Below are 13488 nucleotides of genomic sequence, written 5' to 3'. Positions count from 1 at the left end.
GTGGAAGGATGGACAGAAACACCTGTGGATGTTTTCAGATCTGAAGCAGCTTGATGTTCTCCTCTCTCTTTTTATCTGATGGGGGCAGTTTCTGGTGTCTACCAGGTCTTCCAGGTGGTTGTTAGGAGGCCTCATTTTCTCTGCAGCTTTCAATCAGTTTTCACTTATTTTTCTTTGACTTTCTTCTTCCTTATGCAAGTGATTATGTCTAATCTCCTCAGAAAGATCTTCTGTCAAATATACAGCTTGTCCTTATGGGCTGTTTTGAAAGGATATTAAATAAATAAATGGTGATCTCTGACATCTGCACTGTACCTTATATGGTGGACACAGTTCAGCAAGTTGGGTTAAATTGATTTTTTCTACAGTCTCTAGAGACACGAGAGACATAAGAACAGGAAACACTGGTTTAAGACCTCACGCTTATGAATTTAACCCGAGTCATTTACATTTATGCCATTTGGCTGCCGCTCTTCTCCAGAGCGACTTACAATTTGATCAATTCACACAGGGAGGCCAAGGCGGTGTTAGGAGTCTTGCCCAAGGACTGATATTGGTGTAGTGTAGGGGGCTTACACAGGTGGGGATTGAACTCCAGTCTACAGTGTAGAAGGCAGAGGTGATACCCGCTACACTAACCAACCATGTCATGAGTCATGATGTAAATCATACATTCACCACTGGGAGGCTTTGGCCAGAGCAATGAGACGGCATTTTCAGCAAAGTAAACGAGAGTAAACCTAATAACATCACTGATCAAAGCTTACAGAGTCTAAAGTACATACAGCTGGAGACAAACTGTTTCTCCATTTAGGTTTTTAATTGAAAACAAGCTTTTTTTCAGGCCTGTCTGGCTGATCAGCAAGTTTCCTCGGAGCCTGCAACTTTTACTTTTGAGTAACAGCAACACTCATGAAGGTTCTGAACTGAAGATGTTAATCATGTTCATGATGTTTCCTCATCTTCCACCGACACATCTGCATTTAATACACAGCTCTGCTGCCTGCAAAGCTGATAAACGTCACATCCACCGCTGATCGCCCTTAAATAAACTGCTGGCATCTGTAGTGTAACTGTACACACAGCTTTATGCACATCATATTCATAATGCAACTCTATTTAGCATCCACTGAACGTCAGTATGTTTAGTGTTTGACATGGGCTGGAGGTTGGGGAACCAACTTTGTGACCGGAAGGTCGCTGATTCGATCCCTTGAGCCGACAGTACCTGACTGAGGTGCCCTTGAGCAAGACGCCTAACCCCCAACTGCTCCCCGGGCGCTGCGGATAGGGCTGCCCACTGCTCCGGGCAAGTGTGCTCACTGCCTCCTTGTGTGTGTGTGCTCACTAGTGTGTATGTGGTGTTTCGCCGCACAGAAGGCTTAGATTAGGGAAGTGAAATTTCCCCATTGTGGGACTAATAAGGGGCATTTTTGAAAATGTTGTCTAATGATGAGGTAACCAAGAAAAATCAGTAATTATTTGATCATTTGCCAACATAATCAATCATTAGATTCATTTACAGTTCTTTATATTATATTATAAAAAATATTCAATGCACAAGTGAAAAGTTGGTATTTGTTCCTTTTCATAACCGAATGTTTTAAAACAGAGCAGTAGAGTAAAAGCCTGGAGGCGAGGCGAGGCGGGGTGTGTGGAGTCAGTACAGCTTAGAACAGATCATCTCAGTGGATTATGGTTCAGTTATGTTCCCTGACTGAAGGTACTGAGATGGACCCTTGAGGGGACCACCCCAGTGATAAAAAGGGTTCTGCCCCGGTGACGGTTTAGTAGCTCTATTTCTGAGAGTGCACAGTTCAGCATGACTATATTTGATTTCATCCAGAAGGAAAGAGGACACTGGCTGGCTGATGACAAAGCTGGCGCTCCACTTGTAATCTGGGTGGTTCCGAGGGTGGACCAGCAGCAGCTAACAGTCAGCAGAGGGCCAACCTTATCAAGCCAGTGCACCGATATGTCGTTGTTGTTGGAATAAAACCTCATATCTCCATTTTTAACATAATTTAAAAACGCCTGTTACTCTTTACGTTGCGTGTAAATTTAATGAGGAATAAACCAAAACAAAAACAGTCCAAAATGACTTGGAAAGACGTCTGGTTCCATTGACTTTCATTAAAAGTAAAGTAGGTTTTTTTCCTTCTCCTGTAAAGTTAGCATTTTGGAGATGCTTTTTCAGGCACAATTTATCACTTTTATTTTTAAAAAATGGAGAGGGAGCCAAGCAATAAAAACAAGACTCAAGATAAAAAATTTTAAAAAAAACGATGAATTTCAACTGTAAAATGAGCAACAACCTTACCGAATATGATTATAATCAATTATGATTCTATCATTACCAAATCTGACAAGTTCAATTACCACCTTTAACTCACTTTTACACCCCACCTTATCACTTATCTTGAGTTTGTACTAAAAGTGCTACTGACTTGAACAGTAAGGCTTTCAGTGGAGCAATGCTGGGAACGGAGCCAGCTACATTCCACTGGCAATGCTGTGATGCATGTATACACAGACTCACATACCCACTGGACTGCTGTAACTCACTGCTCAGCACGCTCAGAGCCTTTCTGCAAGAGCAGGAGTCTTTCTCGAGCAAACAAAGCACCCTGCAGAAGTACACAAAAAACTAATAATGACAGAAAAGGAACAAATGTCTGCGCTACAGTTAGTTTCCTCACATTCCTCAGCTTGTTTACTTGTCTAACTTTTACGTAATCGCAGTGGGACGCTGACCAAGGCCGTTCTTTATCAAGGCCACCACGCTGGGGGAACTAGGAGGGGGTGTCAGAGGTGCTCGCAGTGCTGCAGTAACCAAGCGTACCACTTCAATAGAGGGATAAGGTCCACGTTTAAATCAAACAAAAGCATGTTTGGTGTTCAGTGGACTGCATGTTCTGACCTGGTACATGGGAATGATGTGAGCAGCGACAAACTTCCCGCCGTAGATCAGGCCGTCTGTCCAGCGCACCTGCACCATGTCGCCCTCTGCTGGAGGACCCAGCTTTACGCAGTCTCTGTTCTGGAAGCAAAAAAGAAAAAACAAACAAACAAAAAAAAGTCATGTACAAACCAGGAGGCAGTTTTCTCTAAGGACTAATTCACACATACTGTGCCTGCGAGCAACATGGAGAGTCTTGCTTATGTTCGTTTCGGCGCCCACGTCAACTGGTCACGTGGGCTGCACCTGCAAAGTGAGTCTCGGACACCTCCCTGAAGTGCCGCGGTATTTAGAGAACAGAACCGGCACCGTTTTTGCCGCATGCTGCGCTCGGGATGTAGCAACATACACTAAAAAAAATCCACGAAAGTCATCAAAAATTCAACTGAAACCTGTAAACAAACTTAAAAACTAATTTTTTTTACATTTAATTTGTGAGTTCAGACCATGTCTTCAACATGGTGGTGGTAGTATGGGGGAAGACTGATTGAGTGGCAGGGAGGCTCTGAGAATGTGGGCTGGAGTTCTGCCTGTAGCTAGAAGGCCAGACCTCATAGGTGTTACTGAAGAACAGGGGGAGATGGGGCGGCAGCGGGGACTGAAAGCACCTCGTCATGGGAACAGAAGGTGAGGATGTGAATTCATACGGCGTTAGACTGAAGGAACGAGGGGTTTCAGCCACGCTCCTCCCCCAAACTTCAGTTATATCATGAATACATTTCATGACGACTTACTAGTTAAACATTCTGTGCTGCAAGCATATTTCCAGGTTGGTTTACCAGCCTTGCAACTTTTGCCTAATCACAAGTCAGAATGCTGTCAAAGATAAATACACCGTGCACTTCCAGGAGTTTTAATTTTGTTGAGCAGATCAATCTATACATCAGTCTGTATATATTTCTTGCTGCACTTGGTCATGTTCTTCATAACGTTCATACTCCATAAGCTCCGTTCAGAAGCTGGGCGTCGTGTGAGGCTGTAGCTCTTCTCTCCAGTCTAATAGACGATGATGTCATTTTAAACCCTTATAATAAAAGAAGCTGAACTTTGTTTTTCTACTGAAAGTCGACCCGTTTTTCCCCAAATCTGGGCTCTAAACTATAAACAGACGGCGTCTCTTCAGTGATCTGCTCTGGAAACATTATGATCATAAAACATTTTCTGTTAATTTGAGGGGAGCTTTTACAATAAATAAATAAATAAATAAAAAACACATTTATTTCATTCAGTTACTGAATGATTTGGTCACAAATTCAGATGGACAAACCAAGACATACCCTGGTCAATAAGAGTTAATAAATAAATTTAAAAAATGTACTTATTTATATAAAAGGCTGCAGAGATCTTTAATAGCGTCCTAAGGAAACATCACGTGGTGATTAAACGGTGTAGTGAGTGGCGATGTGGTTTTCCGCAGTGACGGCTTATTAACACTAACGTTTTGGCCGCCCTTGGAAAAACTCAACACTACATTTGGGTTTTTATCCGAAACATGATTATACTTTAACTTGCGCCGTGCTGCAGTCACTCATTAAGCGCAATTCATGTTGCTCTTTCTTTGCTTTGGGCCCCACAGAGTGTCTGCAAACAGGTTGCAGGGTTTAGGCAAATGCAACACATTTTATGATGTAAGCAGTTTTAATGCAAATGAAGGTTATTAGAGCAATTCATGTTCATTTTAATCAGCCAGCCATTGTTGAATTTGTACCTCTCTGTGTTTTCATACTCAAACCGAGAGGGTAAAGCTGAGCAGGAAATCTGACAAAGCTGGCAAAGCTGGGGAGCAAAAGGCTTCCACTGAAGGAAAGAGCTGGCGGAGCCGAAGGAACCGTAGGTAACGCAGTCGGCTCAGTAAAGACGGAATCTTGGCACCGGTTTCGTCTGCGCAATAAAGCACCGCAGATTAGCGGATAAACACGCTGGAGCTTTTTTGGAGTGAGATTGTGGATAAACACGTCAGACACAGCACATCCAGCGCAATGTCAATGGGACGTATTTAATACTGTGGAGGGGAAATGATAAAAATCTAAGGCCTCAAATTAAGACAAGAATTTATTACAAGCAGTGCTTCCTCTGTTTCCTATAAAAAGCCCCTTTATGCTGTGCATGAAGACGGACACGAGATGCGACTGGACAAGCTGGTCAGGCGAGCGGGGTCAGTGGTCGGTGTGGAACTGGACTCTGTGGTCAAGGTGGCTGAGAGGAGGACATTACACAAACTGCTCTCCGTCATGGAGGATGATGGCCACTCACTGCACACCATCATCGCGGACAGGAGGAGCAGGTTTAGTGGCAGGTTGCCGTCACAGAGCTGCTCAACCCACAGACTCAGGAGGTCCTTCGTCCCCAGAACCATCAGGCTCTTCAGCTCTTCCCAGGGGGGCCAGCAGGGGAGAGAGAGGAGGGAAGAGGATCAATAAAGTATCTCTCTCCCTTTCTTTCTCCTTCTCCCTCTCTCTATATTTCTGTCCAGCTGTCTCTCTCATCAGCTCTCTTTCTCCCTCCTTCTCTCTATATCTCTGTCTATCTCACTATCCCTCTCTCCATCTGTCTATCACTCTCTCCATCTATCACTCCTTCTTTCTTTCCATCTCTCTACCTGTCTCTCTCCCCATCTCTTTCCATCTCTCTCCCTCTTTCTATATCTGTCCATCTGTCTCTCACCATCTCTCTCTCTCTCCCCATCTTTCCTTCTCCCTCTCCCTCTCTATCTCTCTCCACCTCTGTCTCTCTCACTATCTCTCTCCATCTTTCTTTCCATCTCTCTCCCTCCCTCCCTCTCTCCATCTCTGTATCTCTCTCCCCCTCTTTCTTTCCATCTCTCTCCCTCTCTTTCTTTCCATCTCTCTCCCTCTCTCTATATCTGTCCACCTGTCTCTTTCACCATCTCTCTTTCTATATCTCACTCCATCTTTCCATCTCTCTCCCTCCCTCTCTATATCTCTCTCCACCTCTGTCTCTCTCACTATCTCTCTCCATCTTTCTTTCCATCTCTCTCCCTCCCTCCCTCTCTCCATCTCTGTATCTCTCTCTCCCTCTTTCTTTCCATCTCTCTCCCTCTCTTTCTTTCCATCTCTCTCCCTCTCTCTATATCTGTCCATCTGTCTCTTTCACCATCTCTCTTTCTATATCTCACTCCATCTTTCCATCTCTCTCCCTCCCTCTCTATATTTCTCTCCACCTCTGTCTCTCTCACTATCTCTCTCCATCTTTCTTTCCATCTCTCTCCCTCCCTCCCTCTCTCCATCTCTGTATCTCTCTCCCCCTCTTTCTTTCCATCTCTCTCCCTCTCTTTCTTTCCATCTCTCTCCCTCTCTCTATATCTGTCCACCTGTCTCTTTCACCATCTCTCTTTCTATATCTCACTCCATCTTTCCATCTCTCTCCCTCCCTCTCTATATCTCTCCACCTCTGTCTCTCTCACTATCTCTCTCCATCTTTCTTTCCATCTCTCTCCCTCCCTCCCTCTCTCCATCTCTGTATCTCTCTCCCCCTCTTTCTTTCCATCTCTCTCCCTCTCTTTCTTTCCATCTCTCTCCCTCTCTCTATATCTGTCCACCTGTCTCTTTCACCATCTCTCTTTCTATATCTCACTCCATCTTTCCATCTCTCTCCCTCCCTCTCTCCATCTCTGCATCTCTCTCGCTCTTTCTTTCCATCTCTCTCCCTCCCTCTATATCTGTCCATCTGTCTCTTTCACCATCTTTTTCTATATATCTCACCATCTCTCTCCATCTTTCCATCTCTCTACCTCCCTCCATCTCCATATCACTCTCTCCATCTTTCTCTCCATCTCCATCTTTCTCTCCCTCCCTCCAATGCATCCTTCTAAGCTACATATACATAACTTTACTGAAAACAACACATTTGTGTTTTACTGTATTTGTTTATTTGCATTTTTCTAACGCCACATTGTTTTACTGGCACTCACTGGTGAGATTTTTATGGCTGTCTAAGATTTTTGCTCAGGAAAAAACCTTTAAGATCGTCTCAGAGAAATAAAGCAGATCTCACTGTTATAGTAATGAAGAATCACTGATTTCTGCAATATTTCTCCTAAACCTCCCTTAGGAGAAAAGAGGAGGTTCACATCAGCCTTTCACCATAAGATGTTCTGGTGATGGATGAGAAAAGCCTGAGTTCTCCTTCTGACTACTGAGAGGGCTCTCTGATCTAGAACAGAGCTAAAACGATGAGATCTCACACTGTTCTTATGGAGGTATTATTCAGCGGAGACTGGTGAGACGGGTCAGACACTGAAGAGTTAAACCACATGTGTAACAATGTTTTATTTCTCAGGAGCCAAATTTCAGAAACAGGAGAAAAAAAAGCTTCAGTCTCACTCGGATTCAAACTGGACTCAACTTGAGGAGAACCTGAGATCAAGAGTCGATCTCATTTAGAATATTCCTTTCCTCTGGGGTACCATCAAGAGTACACGCACCACTGAGCACATCTCACTTGCTTTCATTATAGTTATTACATAATCACCCGATCACAATTATTTGAGCTGACCGCCAATTATTTAAGCTGACCGCTGATTTTCCACAGCTGTTGGCTTTCGCAATCGCACGCTTACGTCAACAGAACGTGCACTGGGTGCATTCTCCTCTGTTGGGTTGAGTCAAAGGCATAGAAATAAATGAAAAGTTTCACCTCCTGAATTGTGCAGCAACACCTTTAGAGGGCAGCAGTGAGTAATGTTTGTTTATTTGAGATAAAGCTGTGCTCGTCATCAACAGCTAAGAAGCAAAACAGCTAATTCAAGGCTTGAAATTAAATAGCTGTAGGTGAACAAACAAAAAAGAAGTCAGACTATTAAACGATGTTTTACAGACAATCATCAACGAATACTTAAGGACTGTGAAAGGCCTGTTTGTAGGTCCTGTAATACCTCTGTGATTGATGTAGGTGTGGCTGATTATGGTCAAAGCTCCTGATCCGAAACAAAGAGCCGACCCTCTAAACTGACTTCACTCTGGGACGTGCAGCTCATTACGTACCACTATGTCTTCCGGGAAGAGATTGTCGCTGAAGGAGCCGTCGTCGAAGATGACCTCGTAGAATGTGGCTTTGATGAGCTCCACCACATCGCACTGGTAGTATCGGCCGTTTTTGTGTTTACAGATGACTTTCTGTCCCTCCTCCAGCTCCCGAAGAGAGGCCATATTACGCTGAGGAGCAGAGACACAAACGGGCGTTAGCAACATCATCAGCACCCGGTCAGGCTTAACAAAAGGCCTGTCTCACAAAGTTCAACACAGGCAGGGTTCCTGAGCTTCATCTTCACAAAACCTAACAAATGCAACTGCTGTTACCTCGTTTTACAAAGACAGTTCACAACTTTGTCCGTTTGCCCAGAATTAGATATTCAAGCTATGATAAAGCCTCTCAGGTGGTGATGTATGCACGGTATTGGGGGCAGAATCACTGCAACTCATCCCCCCTAGAGAACACATTTCCACTGCTCCACAGCCCAATGCTGGGGGGCCTCATCCTCAAGCCCACACTTGGCATTGGATATGGTGACCTTCGTCTCGTGCAGCTGCTCCAGAGCATCCAGTTCTATTGGTCAGTGCTTTTCTATGGAGTTTATACAAGCTGTGCGTGCATTAAAATCTCCTGCATCAGCACCTTAATGCAGCACGTGTGTCCACAAACTTTTGGACACAGTGTATTGCTATCTCTGGTACAGTTTGGCAGAGCTGATGCCACCTGCTCCAAATTTAACGGATATAGTTTTATACCTTATTTTATTTCTCTTTACTTTAAACCATGTCTACAGTTATTTCTGCATAGTATATGTGCAATTATATATCCTGCTACTGAAACACTGCAATTTCCCTCCAGGATCAATAAAGGTCTGTCTGTCTGTCTGTCTGTCTGTCTGTCTGTCTGTCTGTCTGTCTGTCTGTCTGTCTGTCTGTCTGTCTGTCTGTCTGTCTGTCTGTCTGTCTGTCTGTCTGTCTGTCGCCATCTCTCTGTCTCTCTCTCTCTCTCGCCATCTCTCTGTCTCTCTCTCTCTCTCTCTCTCTCGCCATCTCTACTGTAATAAACTGTATAAAGTTTTTTTTTTAAAAACACACTAAAGAAGATCCTGTGTGTCCACCTGTGCTGAGGAATATTTACATGTGTATGTGCACAGACATCCACATCAACAACAACGATAATAAATATACACATAGGCTCCTTTACGGTCACACTGTGTCAGAGTTCAACCTGTGGTCATCCCCTCAGCTGAAGACCATCATTCCACTTCACCACCGAGAAGGACATCATTACTGCCAGGAAAGCAGACCACCTCATTATCTGACCTGTGGCTGTAGTGGGGCTGCAATTCTTTATTGGTTAATTCTTCATTATGAAAAGAATCAAGTGCCTTATTCTTGTCGGTGTGCTCTGTAGGCAACTCTTGTGCTTGCTTGTTGTTTTATTTCCTGTTAAAGCTCCACTACATAAGAAAAAAAACAGGCTAAAATATGGTGAGTGTGCGCTGCCGCGAGTCGCCCTGCAAAGCCTGAAATCATCATTCAGAAGTCAGAGGCGTCGTATACATTAACGTCACATACAGACTCAAAAAGGAGCTCCGGCTCGATGTTTAGGTCTCAAATGCTCTCAAAATCTGATGATGCGATGACGATGATAGTAGATAATTCACTCACTTCCTCAGAAAACACGTCCCTCACCAAGTTTAGACCTCTTTGAATTCTCTTTCAATCACCAGATTCAGCTGCTTGGGGAAAGGACAACCCACTAACCTTCTAACCGGACGCTGCACGCAGTTACACATTTCCCCTACACAAATCCCCAAAACACACAGTGTGTCTCTACACTATGAACAGTGCATTTAAATATGTAAATTTATTGCTATTCTTTCTGTTCTGAGAGGTTGTAACACTACTGGAAGCGCAGAGGGTCTCGGTGCAAAAGTCAGATCCGTCATTTAGTTCATTCCCACTCAAAACTGTCATTAAGTACAAGTAATTATTTTTCATTGTCAGAAGAAAAAAAGCAGAGAGCACAAGAAAATGACAGAGAAGCCTCAACAGCTACGTTTATAATTAGAGGATTTGAGTGCCAGTGAGTCACTCTGTACCTTCCACTCTTTTCAGGAATCTCACTTTCAGTTTCTCCAAGAAATCTGCAGACGCACCTCAAAGTTCAGTCTTAGAAGCTGGTGCTGTATTATTTGTATTATAATCATAATTACAATGTAGACTAAATCAATCCAGTTTCAATATTGTATTGCGGATCAGCTGCACATCCTTTCGGACCCACAATGCTGAGTGGTCTTCTCACAGAAGAAGGATGGACAGAAACACCTGTGGATGTTTTCAGATCTGAAGCAGCTTGATCTTCTCCTCTCTCTCAGGAGATCAAAGCTTTCAGTGCTGTTTATCTGATGGGGGCTGTTTTTGGTGTCTACCAGGTGTCCCAGGTGGTTGTTAGGAGCCACATTTTCTCTGCAGCTTTTAATCTTTTTCTGAACTCGCTTTCTCCTTCCTTAAGCAAGTGGCTTATTTTATCTAATCTCCTGAGAAAAATGACCTGAATAATTGGTACTTTCAGGTTGTTTTGACTGGAAATCAGAAGTCTAGGGGAATTCTTAGCTTCTCCGTCATAATCTCCTTGGCATCTAATGGAATTGGCTTGTTTAGCCAGCTTGTTCTGGTTCACAGAGCAAGAGAGTGGCAGCGGAGATGACAACTAATCATAGGCTGTAAAATGTGGGATCTTTTGGGCTGTTTTTCTGTTTACAGCAGTAAACATCAAGAGCAGTCAACTAAAGAACAAACAATGATGTATTTGGTACTCATGATTTAAAAAAAAAAAAAAGATCCTATGGATTTCAAACAGACTTAATAATAATAATAATAATAATAATAATAATAATAGAAAATAACGACAATGTGTGTCTCTTACTGAATGCATCATTTCGTTATTAAAATTTTAAGGCCAGCTCCTAAATGATCGGCACTGCTGAGGCAGTACGTGCTTTATTATGACTAGATGATATGATTAGATACCCCTTTACTGTCTGCTGTGACAGTCATTTGTTCAGGGTTTTAAAAACGTTACGACACTTTGACAACTCTGTATCTTCTGTACCTCCACATGTGTGCCGCCTTTATGCTTCCAGCAGGTGAAGAAGATGACGAATGGCCAGTCGTCCGGGTGCATGTGCACTCCAGCGGCCTGAGCACACGTGGCGTGGAAGGACGAAGAGCAGCGGCCGTAGGAGCACTGCACGCAGCACCCTGTGGCTTTCTTCACTCCTTTTCTGCAGTACTGACATTTCTGCAGAGATAGAGGAGAAAAGAGAAGTGGCTTCATGCCGTCTCAGCACATTTCCATCAGCAGATAAACGCATGCTGATTGCACGGAGACCTGCACTGCGTTCCTGAAGATCAAATAGTTTGGTTAAATGCAAAGGACTGCGTCTCCAAAAAATGACATGCATCGAAATCACTCATCATCATCGGCCTCTTTTCCTCGGCAGGGCTGAACGGTTCAGATGCATCCTGCATTACGTCAAACCCAAAAACAAGCGAGTAAGTCCAGTTCTCTCACACGGATGCCAAATAAATGAAAGCAATGCACGGTTTTAAATCCAGTGTGAAATTAAACGTGTGTCCAACTCTGCCTAAGGAGAGGACAGCTAGTTAGAGGGAGGACCCTTAGCTGGCATGCTGCCACAGAAAAGGCTCGATTCTGACCAACAAAAGCTTCACTGACACAAATTTAGGCCATAATGACTCATATCTGAGGAAGCAAAGTCAAGTGTCTGACGTAGAGGAACAGAAAGTAGTAATTAAAGCTCTTCCCTGGTGTCTGGAGCTGGAGCCTGGAGCAGGTTGGATTCGACTAGCTGCTCCATTATATCGTATAAACAATAAAACTGAAGACGACTGAACGGCGTTGGAGTGAGAGAAAGCCGAAATCAAACGGCAGCGCTTTTAGTTGTAGCGGAGTGTAAGGTGCCTCCCACCACAGCACGTGTTGATTTAAAACACCCGTTTATAGGATAAAGACGTATCTGAGAGCATAAATTCAAATGACCGGTGTTGAAGTGACGAAGATACAGTGGTGATTTGAGCTGTACCCTGCCTGGCCATGCTGATGTTAGAGTACTAATCCGGCTACAGGTGAAACCACGGCAGTACAGGCTCCTCCAGTAACTGATGCTCAAATAAAGCCCATTTAGTGGGAGAAGAATCTGCGAGCACACGGAGAGAGAGACTGGTTGTGGAGTGAAAGATGCAATCAAACAGGTTTTGTGGTGGGTGGTGTGTATACAGCTATTAGACTGTTAGCAGTTAGCTACTCATTTGAGCGGTTTTCCTGGGTATTCCCTGGTTCTGATTGAGCAGGGCGGCAGATGGAACCAGTCTCACGACTCCGGACCAGTGTGGAACGGGCCAGTACAGCCCTGAGAACCATCTGGCTCGACGGTGAAAAAGAGGCTATCGCTTCCAACCAGGCTTAGAGGTGCACGCTTAAACAGATTAATCCTAAATGGTTCTAGACTTTAAGTGGAACGTTTAAATTATGAGCAAGGTATACATTGTAATATGACTGTGTTTTAACAGACGGTTCCCTTAACATTAAGTCCATCGAAATTCAAATAACGTAACAAAATGTAAAACTACTGATTCCTGTTCTATTAACTACACGTCCAGCTGTACAGGTGCTCACCAGTTTGAACCTCTGCAAAGGAATCCCGCTGAGATCCACAGGCCTGCGGTCAGCAATGTTCACAAACCTCGCCTCCAGCACTGCAACTGCACACAACACATGCACCCACCTACACAAACAAACAAACAAACAAACAAAACATTCATAACTTTTTTTTTTTTTTAAATAACACAGAATTGTTCTGTTTTAGCATGAAGTGGAGTTTCTCATTTTTATTCCAAATATTTCCATGTTATAAATTGTATTTCTTTGTGCTGTTTATTTCTCAATGTTGCCTCAGGGCAACATGTCCCAAAAGGGACCCACGCACATTATTTTTCCTTATTGTTTTTGATTTTAATAATCAGGTTGAGTTTATGCAAGAAAAGTGAATCAAACATTTTGAAAACGCTGCTGACTTTTTCTCCCTAAAAGGCACAACGTTACCTTCAACTCAGAGATCTTGTTAGACATAATGTACCTAATTTTCAGACTCCGCTCCAAGGAGCACCTATTTCACCAACTTATGCAGAAACCTCCAGATTCTGAACACTCAGTTTCTCAGTTTTCACTATATTCTCCAGCTGCTCTGTAGCATCCTCTGGATCTTGGTGTTGGTCTACCTGACAAGGTGTGGGAGGAAGGTTTGTGGAGGATACACCTTTGCGCCATCAATGCCAGACAATTCAGATTACATCAGTCCAAGGAGAAATTAAGGACGATTTTTCCTTCCTTCCTTCTCTAAACTGTGTGACAGATGTAAAGCATTTGACGGAACCTTGGAAATCTATTTACCTGGTTTTCCCAGGTGTACAACAGAGGGATTTCTCCTGACCCAGTATTGGCTCTGACTG

General features: G+C 43.6%; 1 protein-coding gene across 4 annotated transcripts in view; it reads right to left on the bottom strand.

The window, feature by feature from the left end:
* The window catches only part of kdm4ab (lysine (K)-specific demethylase 4A, genome duplicate b), a 129863-nt gene that overhangs the window by 96131 nt on the left and 20244 nt on the right, over positions 1–13488 (bottom strand). For all 4 annotated transcript variants that reach the window (XM_037530929.1, XM_037530927.1, XM_037530928.1 and 1 more), the window contains exons 17-20: positions 12656–12764; positions 11069–11257; positions 7963–8133; positions 2921–3040 (exon numbers count right to left, since the gene is read on the bottom strand). In XM_037530929.1, coding sequence (XP_037386826.1) covers positions 2921–3040; positions 7963–8133; positions 11069–11257; positions 12656–12764 — 589 coding nt within the window. The remainder of the gene's footprint in view (positions 1–2920; positions 3041–7962; positions 8134–11068; positions 11258–12655; positions 12765–13488) is intronic.

Source organism: Pygocentrus nattereri, chromosome 19 (genome assembly GCF_015220715.1).
Source record: "Pygocentrus nattereri isolate fPygNat1 chromosome 19, fPygNat1.pri, whole genome shotgun sequence".
NCBI classification, from domain to species: Eukaryota; Metazoa; Chordata; class Actinopteri; order Characiformes; family Serrasalmidae; genus Pygocentrus; species Pygocentrus nattereri.
This window is presented reverse-complemented; position numbering and strand designations above follow the sequence as displayed.